The 14,303-nt window shown below is 36.3% G+C and overlaps 1 protein-coding gene across 1 annotated transcript in view; it reads left to right on the forward strand.

Annotated features, from left to right (window-relative positions):
* The window catches only part of TMPRSS15 (transmembrane serine protease 15), a 134,698-nt gene that overhangs the window by 13,986 nt on the left and 106,409 nt on the right, over positions 1-14,303 (forward strand). Inside the window, exons 4-5 of the mRNA XM_070071911.2 lie at positions 9,624-9,775; positions 13,666-13,710. Coding sequence (XP_069928012.2) covers positions 9,624-9,775; positions 13,666-13,710 — 197 coding nt within the window. The remainder of the gene's footprint in view (positions 1-9,623; positions 9,776-13,665; positions 13,711-14,303) is intronic.

Raw genomic sequence — 14,303 nt, forward strand, 5'->3', positions numbered from 1 at the left:
ATTTCTCTTATCTTCTGAAAATTCTCTTTGGTTTAGTCTAAGTAAATATCCCTCAAATTCTATCAGATACAGCATGTTATGAAAGAGAATATAGAGTGCAAAGTTAACATCACTTATAGTGGAATAAAACTCAAGAAAAAATGTAAAGTAGTGTTCTTCACTTCATGCTAATAGGAAGTGAAAGTACAAAAGATGAGAGTAAACATGGGTATTAAAAAAAAAAGTAGAGAACACATCGTGGGCATTTGGCCCAGTGGTTAAGATCCCTGCTGTCCAATAATAGTGCACTTGGGTTTGATACACTGATGCCAACTTCCTGCTAAAATGAATTCTGAGAGGAAGCAGTGATGGCCCAATTAATTGGGGTAATTGGATCCGTGAAACCCACATGGCAGATCTATATTGAGTTCCTGGCCTTCAATTTTAGTCCTGGCCTGACTCGCAGCCTGTGTGTGTGTGTGTGTGTGTGTGTGTGAAGTAGAAAAGTAGATGGACGCACTCTGTCTTTGTTCCTCTTTCTCTGCCTATGAAAAAATAATGAAAATTTAAAAATATAAAACATATTACAATGCCTCTGGAAAATTGAGGCAAATAGTTTTATATTATCAACACTGGTTCAAATAAATGATCATTCAGAAATCTATTTATTTCTCACTTATTTATTATATATTATGTGGTACCAGCCATTTAACTAGGTTGTGAGATCACAGATGTTAAGAGAGTTATCAAGGAGCTCACTCAACTACTATTGTTAAGACATTTGTCTGTATTGTGTTTAGAACTGTTTTCTTTCTTTATGTTTTTATTTTGGATAAGCCATTAAGTTTTTATTGCCTCACTACAAAGAGTACCTTAGAGTTAAGTGATGAATATAAACATTCATTAATAATATAAATAATTAATAATAAATTAAGCTCAGAAGTACCTATGGAGGTGACAGTCCAGAATTGCTGCCTGCAGGAATATAAAATATCGTGGAGGTACAACAGAGTAAAGAAACATTAATTGATGTTGCTAGGTGGTACTTTGCAAGCTGTATTACATATAGTTCATGTGATAGTGCAAGAAAAAGATTTCAGATGATATAGCATAGCTTGGGTCACTGCTTGGGTCTACAATACTCACAGCCTTAGAAGTAAGCTCATTTTGTCCCAGTGAGAATAAAGAGATTCATACAGCTTAAAATGGACAACGGTATAACACACAAAAGTTGGGAATTCTACACATGCATACACACACACATACACATACACACGAGTATCTATTTTATATATTAGAAAGGCAAAGACAGAGACAGGGCGAGATGTCTTCCATCTGCTAGTTCACTCTCCCAATAACCACTAGGCCTGACAGAAGCCAACCAGGAAATCAATCTGGATCTCCCACATGGGTGGCAGAGACCCAAGAACTTAAGTCATTACCTGCTGCCTCCCAGGATGTGCATTAGCAGGAAACTGGAAGGGAGAGAAGAGCCAGGACTTGAACCCAAGCCCTCAGATATGAAATGCAGGTGTCTCAAGCAGCAGTTTAACCTGCTGTGCCAAATACCCCTGGGAATCCATTTTCAATGTTGTTATGGACATCCATCAGACTGCCTATTCAATTGTTAGTACCATGTTTTACTTATTGCCTTATGAGTTCATACACATTTATGTTTATTGTATTTTATATTATCTATTCTTCCCAATCAAAAGTTTACTTCTTTACCTCTCTTCCAATGAATCAATGCATCTACATCCTTGCATATCACTGTTTCAAATACCTTAAGATTAGTAATCCAGGATTCTATTTCAAAAAATGCTTCCTCATTCCTTTTAGGCTTCAGCACTAGCCTAACCACATTATCTCCACACCCTCAAAAGCATCCTGTTTCTCTATTTTGTATAATTTTTAGCAACCTAGAGCTTCATTCCTCTTCTTACTATGTATTGAATGCATTCTTACAGTAGATTAAGATCTGGTCCATGCTACATGTTCAGAGATATTTAACTGCCACCCTGTCTGAATTAGGTACTTCACCTACCTGCTCATTTAGTACCTTGTATCTACATGTGAAATACAATCCTCACATTGCAAAGTAATTATCTATTGTCTTTTTATTTACTACATTATGAACTCCCTCTGGAAAGAATGTTATCTTTGATATCTGTATTTTCAGAACCTAACTAATGCTTGCCTCTCAATATGTGCTTTAAAAAGTCCTTGCAAATAAATGAAAAGTTTAACACTTGTTAATAATATTTGAATACATTAACAGTTATCACGTTGTCCTTGAATTTTTATTCTACCAATATAAAAATAACTATCCTCTCAACATGATTTTAAGTTTATGTTGGAATATGATTTATAAATAAAGGTTAAATAGGTCTCTCAAAGTGTAGGTGTGTTAATATGTGAGGGTCCCTTGAATTGGAATAGTAGGTCATGGAAAGTTTTGTAAAAAACGGGAGCCTAGTCTTAGAAGCATAGGTAGGGACTACTTGAGTAGAGAAGAAAAGGGAAACCATTACTGACAAAGAAAGAATCCATGTCACATAATGAGCTGCCCGGCTGGCACTGAGGTCCATTAAGAAGATGCTGAGACACCATGAAAGTGGTGACCATGAGCCTAAGGATTTAACTTGTTTAAATGAGAGTCATTAGAGATTGGCAGATCATTGGAGAAACGCAACAGGCCTGACTTTGCAGAAAAGCTAGTTTCATATCTTAGATCAAGAGCAATTGAATTGAAAATCCTGGAGACAGAAATACCTGATGTATGATCTTCTTATGACTCTCGACATCAGTAAAAGAATTCTTCTCAATAACTAAGTAGAGGTAGGAGAGTCAAATCAAAGGCAAAGAGATCACACTTAGAAAACTGACAGAAATTCGACTGAACATTATTTAATGAGCAAAAGGCACGTCAGGGCCCTGCTACTTCCTGTTGGAACAAAACTAATTCTAACCAATGGAAGGCAAAATGAAAAGATGTGGGAAGCTTCTTTTTCTAAGAAGGGGGCTTATTTTTTTTCTTTATCTATCAGTATCCTCTCTGTTTCTTTCTTTCTCATCTATTTATCTGTCTATACTTATTACCCTTTATTCCACGGTGTATCCTTATCATCTTCATCCCAATAGCTGATCCTGCATCCATTGACTGTATTCTTTCCTACAAAAACTATCCATTGTCGGTTTATTATCTGTCACATCCTCTATTGTTATCTCAATATCAGCACTAGAGGATGCACATGGACTCCCAAAATAGGTTAATGCTTTTTGGTCTTTCAAAAGTGTAATTTTAAAAATATTTGTTTAATATTTATTAATATAAAACCACGCACTCAAGATTGGTTTGCTTGATTGTTCACTTTAAGCTATTTATCTAAGTCAGAGTGAGTACAATCAGTTTCTTTTTCCCTATTCTGTAGAAGATTTAGTCTGGAGGTCTGCATGAAAGCATCAATTCAGATTTATTTCTGAAAGGTTTAATCTTCCTTAGGAGACCGTCCAGGTACTTGCTTCTTAATCAGCTTCTGCCTGGTGACATTCTTATGAAACACCATATCCACTGCCATTGTAGAGCTTTTTAGGATAATTATGCTAAAAGGGAACTTCTTCTGAATCTTCATTTTTTCCATATTGGGAAATTTGGCTGAATACAAACTTTCATACACAGGCTTGGTGGGCTATCAAAACCCCAGAATTTTCTTTAATATTTAGCATGGAATCCTTATTTTTTTAGATGGTAAACTCACCATCCATGAAGCTATGAATTATTTGATGTGAGGAATTATCACTCTCCCTTCCTTTATAGCTAAGAGGCCAGAATAGTGCCCAAATATTGATAAATATTTTTAATGATTCTCAAATAACATACATCAGTGAGGAAATGTTTTTCCTAGTGATAACTAAAGTACTTTTAAATTAAAAGTGAATTTTTTTTGACAGGCAGAGTGGACAGTGAGAGAGAGAGAGAGAGAGAGAAAGGTCTTCCTTTACCATTGGTTCACCCTCCAATGGCCACTGTGGCCAGCGCACCGCGCTGATCCAAAGCCAGGAGCCAGGTGCCTCTCCTGGTCTTCCATGCGGGTGCAGGACCCAAGAGCCTGGGCCATCCTCCACAGCACTCCTGGGCCACAGAAGAGAACTGGACTGAAAGAGGGGCAACCGGGACAGAATCTGGCATCCCAACTGGGACTAGAACCTGGTGTGCCGGCACCACAGGTGGAGGATTAGCCTATTGAACCACGGCGCTGGCCTCAAAAATGAATTTTTGAAAATGAAGTGTAAAATAATTTTATGAAAACATCTATAAGATAAATTACAGATTAGTATTCTGGGAGACTGAAAAGAGGAAGATAGGAAAAGTAATATGGAGGCAGGAGGGAGTAACACAAAAATCTTTAGGATTACTTGAAGTAATATATAAATAGACTCTTTCCATTTATAGTAAACAGTGGCAGACTTACAATTAGCTTTATAAATTATTTTACTTTTAAAATCCAATGAATAAAATCAGTGAAGTTGAATCATCACCTAACAATATCCACATCAATTATAAACAAACAAAAAATCAAAAATTCTTAAAATTTTCTTTATTCTTAAATTTCTTAAATTCTTAAAATTCTTAAATTTTTAAATTTAATTGGAGTCATATCACTCTTGGGGGTATGAAGTAAAATTTTTTTAAAAGATTTTATTTATTTATTTGAGAGGTAGAGATATAGACAGAGAGACAGCGAGAGAGGCTGTCCATGCGCTGGTTCATTCCCCAAATGGTTACAACGGCTAGTGCTGAGCCGAATCAAAGCCAGGAGCCCGGAGATTTTCTGGGTCTCTGACATGGGTGCAGGGGCCGAAGCACTCAGGCCATCTTCCACTGCCTTCCTAGGCCACAGCAGAGAGCTGGATTAGGAGAGAAGCAAACGGGACTAGAACCAGTGCCCATATGGGATGCCTGCACAATAGGCAGAAGATTAACCTACTGAGCCGCAGTGCCAGCTCCTAAAGTCAAATTATAACATTCAGAGTACTAAACTTAGTCAATAACCTTTTCCTCTTAACTGGGACAAATATTTTAGCCTTCTTGCCTGCTAGCTTGTGAGTGTGTGTGTGTGTGTGTGTTCCTTTAGATGCTCAGGAAAACAGTGAACTGCTTTCCTTTAGAAATTCTTTCTGAATTCTGGATTGTGAAAAGTACATTTTATCCAAGAGCATTTGGTAGTCGATTCTTTTAATAAAGTGTAATTTACCCTTTGGGGCAGTATGCAGTTTATTTTGCCCTTTGAGCACAGATGTGTCACAATCTTATGAAAGAAAAGACTGTTTACTCAGCAACTCTAAAGGTCATCAATATCATGAAGAGAATATGATATAGGAAACATTTTGATGTATTACACACAGGCTCTCTGTACACAATGATCAGATTTATCTGCTAAAATAAACTCAGATATTCTATGGGAACTAGTATTTTGAAATGAAAATAGCCACTTTTTCTTTTTTTCCCATAAAGGAAGAATATTCTTTTTATTTTAATAAATAAAATCATGGAATTTTCAGGCTGAAAATTCCATGAGAGCATTTCAGGCATAGAATGCCAAGACATGGTGGCAAAAACTGTTCTGCATGAAATATGAGTGAGACCCTAGTGGAAAGAAGGGACCATCAAAGAAGGAGGTACCTTTCTCTGAAGGGAGGAGAGAACTTCCACTTTGCGTATGGCCCTATCTAAATGCTGACGGAGTTTGTGGACTCAAAAGGCTTCCATAGCCTTGGCAGCTCATGTCAAGAGCCTAGAGTAGTCATTGATGTAAAAAATAAGAGTGTTAATTGTTAAATCAACAACAGAGTCACTGTACACTTACTCCCCATGTAGGACCTCTGTCCTTAATGATTTGTACTATGAGAAATAACTGTAAAACTTGCTCTCAATTTGTACTTTATACCTAGTGTGTCTCTGTGTGTGTGTGGGTGCAAACTGTTTAAATATTTACTTAGTATAGAGTTGGGCATCTGTATATAAAGTTAATTAAAAACAAACCTCAGTGAAGAATGAGATGGGAGAGGGAGTAGGAGGTGGGCATAGGAGTAGGGGTGGGATGGTGGGAATGGGGAGAACCACTATATTCCTAAAAGCTGTACCTATGAAATTTGTATTTATTAAATAAAAACTTTCTAAAAAACAAACAAAAAAATAAATAAATAAATAAATAAAATCAATCTCACAGCAATGATAGGAATTATTGCAAAAGTACTAAAATAATGGTCCCAACTGTTTAATGAGGTGAAACATAAATGTTTATGTTTTTTTTATTTCTACTAAATATCTCTTTTATTTTAACATTTACATTGAATAACAGAATACATTCTAAAGAGTATTCTTTAGATACAGTGGATAGAGGATATGTAACTTTTATCCTGGCAAGCTATAAATTATTAAGCACAATATATAATTCACAACTAAGAGGACATATCTCTCATGCAAAGATGTATCATGCCTGAGGAGGAACTAATCCAGCCATTTTCAACTCAGTGAAGGAAAATTCCAGTTTTACAGTTTTGCTGTCCAAAGTATGTTAGCTCTTCTACTTACAATTAAAATAAAGTACAAGTAAGTTTTCCATCAAATTAAATAGATGGCATTTATATAAAGAGAAAACACAAATTCAATCAGAATTTAAATTATTTAGTTTGAATCCACTAGATGAATGCTGATAAGGGATTGAATACACATAATAATGGAGATTGCTCACTCTTAGTTTACTTAACTGTTTGACTCCTGTCTATTTAACAATTCAGGGAGTGAGGCTGGTAGAGGAAATAAAGGGTAAAGAAGAAAGAGGGAAACAGAAGGAGAAGGAGGAGGAAGACTCTTTCTGAAGTATGGAGGGAATAAAACAATATTTCCTTCCCCCACAAAAGAAATGCTATTTCCTTTTGCATTTAAAGATATAGTTCTAATGAAATGCAACACAATAAAATCCTGGATCCGCCTCTCAGATAAATATGCTATGATCCCTTTCCTGATGACAAGTACTTCATCCTAAGTGTTGTTAGAAGCAGTGTTGGGTTGAGAAGATAGGAAGTATATGAAAAGGCATGCGGGAGACGGAAAACCTAGGTTTTTTCCTATCTCACACTAATCAGCTGTATAATGCTGGGCCAAAGTTCCATGATGCCGAGCCTCAATGGCCTTATTGCTAAAATGGAAATGTTGGCTCATATCAGAACCAAAGATAGAGTAATCTCCTTTTCTGAAGCTGCTATTTAAATAAATCAGAGATGAAGCCTGAGAGAGGAGTGCCAATTCTAAGTCTTAAAATTTCAATTAACATAAAGCATACACTAAATGTGTCTTAAACATTTAGTGTCTATTGAAAGCACAAGAAATCTAGCTATTTCAACAGAAGTTAATTCAGTGATGCAACAGCAATATGTTTTCTAGGAGTTAGCATTTCCATTCTTTCACCATGTTGTCCTTAGCTTGGCAGCTACCATGTACACCCTGTTCCTCAAGAGAGATGTGGCTGTTTCAGCAATCATATATACAAACACAATTATGTTCAATAAGGAAAGTAATATTTTATGGTGAGTCTTTTATTACGTATGGAAAAGTTTTCTAGAAATTTCTTTTCAGTTTTCCTCATAGACTCCATTGACCAGGGTTTGGTCACATACTCTGAGAAATCTAGAATTGATCTGAAAAATAGTTAAAGAAAATGTCACCTTTCCAGGGAAAATAGAGAGGCGTTCTTCAACAAAATTAGGGATTAGCCATCATGGGAAAATGAACAAGTGTGAATGAGTAGATAAAAAAGGTCTGTGACAAGGCCACCATTGTGGTGTAATGAGTAAAGCTGCCAACTGCAATGAAGCATCTCATTTGGGCACCAGTTTGAGTTCTGGCTGCTCCACTTCCAGTCCAGATCCCTGCTCATGTGCCTCAGAAAACAGTGGAAGACAGTCCAAGTCCTTAGGCCCCTGTCACCTACATGAGATACCAGGAGGAAGCTTTGCGCTCCTGGCTTCAGGCCAGTCCTGCTCTGGTTATTGTCACCATCTGGGGAATGAACCAGCAGATGGAAGATTTCTCTCGGTGTCTCTTCCTCTCTCTTTCTCTCTCTCTCTCTCTGTAAACTCTACCTTCCAAAGAAATAAATAAGCATTTTTTAAAAAAATGTCTGTGAAAAATGTATTCTTAAAAATGACAGCAAGTGATTGTATGTATGTGTATGACTGGTGAATTCTAAACTAAACAGTGACTAAAGAACCTTCTTGTTTACATAAATTGGTTACTATGATTTAAGAAAATGATTGGAAAATAAATCCTAACATTTTAAAATAATTTGTTTAATATATGTGAAGTATGAAATTACTATATCATAGTATCCTATTCATTTCAAATACAAATAACCATATACATGGAAAAAAATCACTTCTGGTAAACCATGAACATAAAGAGTAGACTATCTTACCATTAAGAAACACCCTGCTTAGTGAAGATGCTGATCTGCTGTAGATTTCAGGAGCATTCTGGTCGTGTACACAGTAATGGAAGAAAAAATCACATTTGCTGTAGTTCTTATCTGGAAAGATAGAGGCAAAACAAATTTTTAAAAAAACTATTTTTGAGTTGACAAAGTCCTTTGAGAACTTCACACAAACTTAGGTATGTCACAAAATATTAGAGTGACTCACTCCTCTCATTTTGGAACCAGTAAACATGGCATGTAAAATTTTATTCTCCTGAGTCTGTCTCTTAAGGAATCAAGTTTGCTCTAAGGATTCTTAAATTACTGAGGGATATGGAATGAGGATTTGAGTTTGAGTTTATCTCTAAGTAGTTGTAAATTCAAAGAATTGTTTGAAGAAATAAAATTGTAGATAGGAAGGCAAAAAGCTCTCAAGTATCCCTACTGACCAACCATTTATTAATTTATCTCTTAAAATTGCAAAAAAAGTAGTATCTTTTAAAATGTTGCAGAGCACATGATAAGATAAAGGAAAGATGAGAGCTGCTTTGTTGAACTCTAATCCTGTGATAGCAGGTCTTTTCTGGAGGACTCTCCCACCTTTGTCCACGAGGCTTACTTTCCCATGAGCTCCCAATGACCTTAGATATGTTTGTTTGTGTCACTTAAATCAGGGAAGAGTCTTATATTTTATATTAAATAGGGAAGAAAATGGACATAAATAAATCACTATCATTTGCTATCAGGTCTCCTTAAATTATATAGAAACTTAAAAAAAGTCTTCGTGAAAGATGATGAGTCTACACCCTTCATTCTTTCAAATCATAATCATAAAAATCAGAACAAACAACGTGATTTAGTTTAGCAGATGCAGTGACTCTGGGGAACAACAAGGCCTCGGGATTGGTGTTCCTACATGGAGCTCAGAAGACTTAGACGGCAGTCTCGGATCTGTTTGGGATTTGTGTCCTCGGAACAGCATTTAGACTTTCAATTTCCTTTTCTTTCACCTGTAAGATAAAGATAATACTTGACATAGCCTACCTCACACAATATAGTGAGAATCAACAAGGTGATCCCTGTAGAGAATTTTAAAGATATTTTACATGAATTGAACACGAATCACTTGAAAATGGCCAACTTCTTCTCATGTCATCTTTTGCTTTGCAGAAATGGCAGCATTATAGTCTTATTTGACCTTTTCTTTGCCCAGTGGGTGTCAGATGTAAATGTAAAAAATGAACTGATTCAAGGGATTGAAGCGAATCAATCCAGCCAACTGGTCCCTTTCCAGATTGATTTGAACAGCATCGACATCACAGGTATCTGTGAGCATTATTTGATTTCTTTGAATCATTAAGCTATGAAATTAAAATTCTAGCAATATACCAGAGAAGCAGTGGGATCATCCTTGACTTTAGTAGCATGCCTTATTGCTTGATGTAACAAATTTACATGAGAAAAGTGAAATATGGAGAAAACATATTTGAAGAAAAGTCACTGAGAAACAGTTTGTAAAATATCAAAAGTTTCTGAATGCATTAGCATCCATAAGCATTTATGAGTTTTGTCACATTCATTGCATTGGTCAAGCACACCCTGACTTCAAAATCTCTCTATTAGAAAGGGTCATCACTTTCTGATTAAATTATAGATATTGTTAGGTTATGGTGTCAAGTGGCAAGGTCCACTGTTTAAGAAGAAAAAATGAAAAAAGAGAGGAGTCAGTTTTACTAACCCTAGTTACCTATTTGTAAAAATAAAATAGTATCTTTAAAATGAAAAAGTTTTTTGTTTTTTTTTGTTTTTTTTTTTTTTTTTTTTGACAGGCAGAGTGGACAGTAAGAGAGAGAGACAGAAAGAAAGGTCTTCCTTTTTCCGTTGGTTCACCCCCCAGTGGCCGCTGCGGCTGGCGCACCACGCTGATCCGAAGCCAGGAGCCAGGTGCTTCTCCTGGTCTTCCATGCAGGTGCAGGGCCCAAGCACTTTGGCCATCCTCCCCTGCACTCCCGGGCCACAGCAGAAGGCTGGACTGGAAGAGGAGCGACCGGGACAGAATCTGGTGCCCCAACCGGGACTAGAACCCGGTGTACCGGCGTCGAAAGAGGAGAATTAGCATACTGAGCCGCGGCACCGGCCAAAGTGAAAAAGTTTTTAAAGGTTTATTTTATTTATTTGAAAGGTAGAGTTACAGAAAGGGTATAGACAGAGAGAGAGAGAGAGAGAGAGAGAGAGAGAGAGGTCTTCCACCTGCTGATTCACCCCTCAAATGGCCACAGCGACTGAGGCTGGGCCCTGCCGAAACCAGGAGCCAGGAGCCAGGAGCCAGTAGCTTCTTCTAAGTCTCTCACATGGGTGCAGGGGTCCAAGCACTTGGGCCATCCTCTGCTGCTTTCCCAGGTGCATGAGCTCAGAAGTGGAGCAGCTGGAACTGGAACTGGTGCTGATACTGGATGCCAGCGCCAAAGGCCAGGGCTTGTAACCTGCAGCGCCACAACACTGGCTCCTCCAAAAAACATTTTTTACCATAAGAATAAATAAAAGGAGAAGAGACATAGGGCATTAAAAATAATAACTTTGCAATAAAAGTATTAATAGATAGATTATTCTAAAGTTTCCTATCTAGCTTATCTCCATCCAATTCAATTCTACAAACATTTATGCCATGTGCTTATTTTTGTCAAGGAGATTAGCAATTTGCCAAGCTCATACAGGTCCCCAGTTTCTTATCTGTAAATTTCAGGACCAAGTGTTATTTTAGAATTCTGAATTCTTGGGATTTTAGGAAGCTAACATCTGAAAACCTCAATGCATCAATATTCATACCCAATGGAATAACTGAATAACATAGCATCAGCTCAAATAGCCTTGGTACAGAATGAAGTCAGTCACTTAGGGTTGCCTAAAATCAGTTACATAAAAATGTGGAGAAATTAATATTATTGAAACTATTTACTCATTTGTTTAGAAGGCAGAGCTACAGAAAAAGAGATAGGTGGCAGAGGTCAAAAGTACTTGTACTGTGTTCTACTGCATTCTCAGATACCTTAGCAGGGTGTAGGATTGGAAGCAGAGCACTCTGCGCTTCAACCAACTCTCCAATATGAGCTGTAGGCATCACACCACATTGCTGATCCTTACTATTTTGTTTTGATTTAATTTTGAAATATTAGACATGAACTTGTAAAACTCCGGTTGCTTCTCAGCAATGTCGGCTCATCGTGAAACCTGCCTTCCATGAAGCCTCCGGATACATCCTGCAGCTCTTGGCAGAGAGAAGACAACTGATATTTGCAGTGGGTTCTCTGCTGCTGATTTGATTCCCTCTAGCACAGCTACTATAGCAGAGCCCATTTGGGGTCTTGATCTGGCTCAGAGGAGCTGGAAATTAGTTCTAGCCATTATTAGTCAGAACTGCTGGTTGAACTAGCAACACATGTACTCACCATATTAGATATGTTATATAATATGAAGAAAAAGTGCAAATAATTTTGGTAAATTGCTTAAACTCACAAACTGAGAATTGGATTGAGGATTCTGGCCTAGTTGCCCTACTGGAATGCCCATTCTCTTTAGCACTACACTAGAGTTTGCTTGTAATGATTTTATCTTTAACAATGTTGATTTTTTAATGTTTTCTTCTAAAAATGTGGTTTCTTGCTCATTAAAGGTGCCTTAGTTTCTGGAGTTCTATTCTGACAGATATGATTAAAATTATTTTTATTATTCCCGATAGTTGGATTACCATGGGGAGGAGAGGTAATGGATTTTAAAATTAGATATTTATTCAATATAACCATATTATTTGAGTTAACTTGGAATCACTATCACAAATAAAATAAAACTTATCAAAACATCAACTCAAGAATATTCCGAGCAATTTGAAGTAACAATTTATTGAACTGTGCTCAAATACACTTATAAACATAGCACAAGCTTAAATTTAGATACTTGTGTTTAATGTTTGTTTCCATTAAGTGAATTTTCAAATTTAATCATATTTTAAGATTGGTTAAGAATTTAATACAGTTCTTAATTTCTTCATAGAACAAATTAAATATAATAAAAATACCTTCTTTATTAAAAGCTCTTACAAATCTTTTTGTTTACTTCTTTAAAACATCACATCAGGCCGGCGCCACGGCTCACTAGGCTAATCCTCCGACTTGAGGCGCGGGCACACCAGGTTCTAGTCCCGGTCAGAGAGCCGGATTCTGTCCTGGTTGCCCCTCTTCCAGGCCAGCTCTCTGCTGTGGCCCAGGAGTGCAGTGGAGGATGGCCCAAGTCCTTGGGCCCTGCACCCCATGGGAGACCAGGAGAAGTACCTGGCTCCTGCCTTCGGATCAGCGTGGTGCGCCGGCCCCGGCGGCCATTGGAGGGTGAACCAACGGCAAAGGAAGACCTTTCTCTCTGTCTCTCTCACTGTCCACTCCGCCTGTCAAAAAAATAAATAAATAAAAAACCATCATATCAAATTTAAAACTATCATAGGTATTGTAGGAATAAGACAAAGCAAAAATTAAAAAATACAGAAAATACAACATGATTAGCAGAAGAGAGGATTCTACACAGCTCACTTACCATCAATACAGCTTAAATAAAAAGTTCAGCAGACAAATATTTTTTTATGAGATATACTTTAGTTTCCTTTGTGTATTGCATAATTAATTCACTATATTTTTAATATTACTAAACATATTAAAGTTTGAAGAAAATAGCCAGTTTTTAACTTTTTGTGAAAAAGCACTTCATACTTAAAACAGTAGTTAGCTCTCAGTAATTATTATTATGTGCAAGATTATTTTTCAACTGAGGTCAATCATATATTTCAGTGTAGAACCACTAGTTCTAGCTATTCCAAGATTGAGTATGTAGTGTTCCATTAGTTTACTAAAATATAAATTATTCTATAGAAGTACAGACTAAAAAAATAGATAACTTTTAAATGTATACAGAATCAAGTAAATGTTTGGCAAAAGTAAATTTTAAAGAGAGCACATGCAGGTACTGGAAATTTGTCAAGTGTATCTCAAACAAATAATAAATAGGATTATTCGGTAAAAGAGTATAAAATAAGAGCTCTAAAGGATCAAATGACTTTTGAATAAATATATAAGCTATGCTCAATGTTTTGTGTCATGTGTGTGTGTGTGTGTGTGTGTGTGTATATATATAATGCCCAGGTGTCAAATCAACTTTCCTTTTTTTCCAGCATCTTTGGAGGATTTCTCTACAGTAAGCCCTGCAACAACTTCAGGTCAGTATCTATGGAATTTTTAAAAATATAACTTAGTGATCATAAAATTCTGACTTGAGAAGAACACTTTTTTTTTTTTTCTGGCAGCTTTTATTCTTCATGCTGAAATAGAAGAAGCATATATTTGGTTAGGATTGATACAGTTCATAATGCTACAAAGTCCCTAATCTTCCTGTACATATACCGAAGATATACATGTCCAAATTCAATGTTCTTTTTATATTCGAACACTGATTCTGCCAACTACCAGAATCAATGGACATGTTTCACTATCTTTCTGAAAGGCTGCTCCCTGTAAATTTCAAATGTTTCCTGATTGTTTCAGAAGTCATCACAAATATCAACTTTGCATATAAATAAATGGTTTTTATATGTAAATTATAATTAAATAATAAATATATTGCTTTTAGTATTATCTATAATAATCATCGTTATCATGATTATAATAGCATTATTTATATCATAATTATAATATTTAAAAGAAGTATTATTTTTAAAACACCACTTGGGCTAGGCACCATATTTTGCAAATTTTAGCTAATTTAATTCTCAGAGTGAATCTTTGAGGGTATATTTTTTCAGTGTAGAAAGAA

The sequence above is a fragment of the Oryctolagus cuniculus genome, chromosome 4 (assembly GCF_051225735.1).
Source record: "Oryctolagus cuniculus isolate XC-2025 breed Fujian yellow rabbit chromosome 4, ASM5122573v1, whole genome shotgun sequence".
Lineage (NCBI taxonomy): Eukaryota > Metazoa > Chordata > Mammalia > Lagomorpha > Leporidae > Oryctolagus > Oryctolagus cuniculus.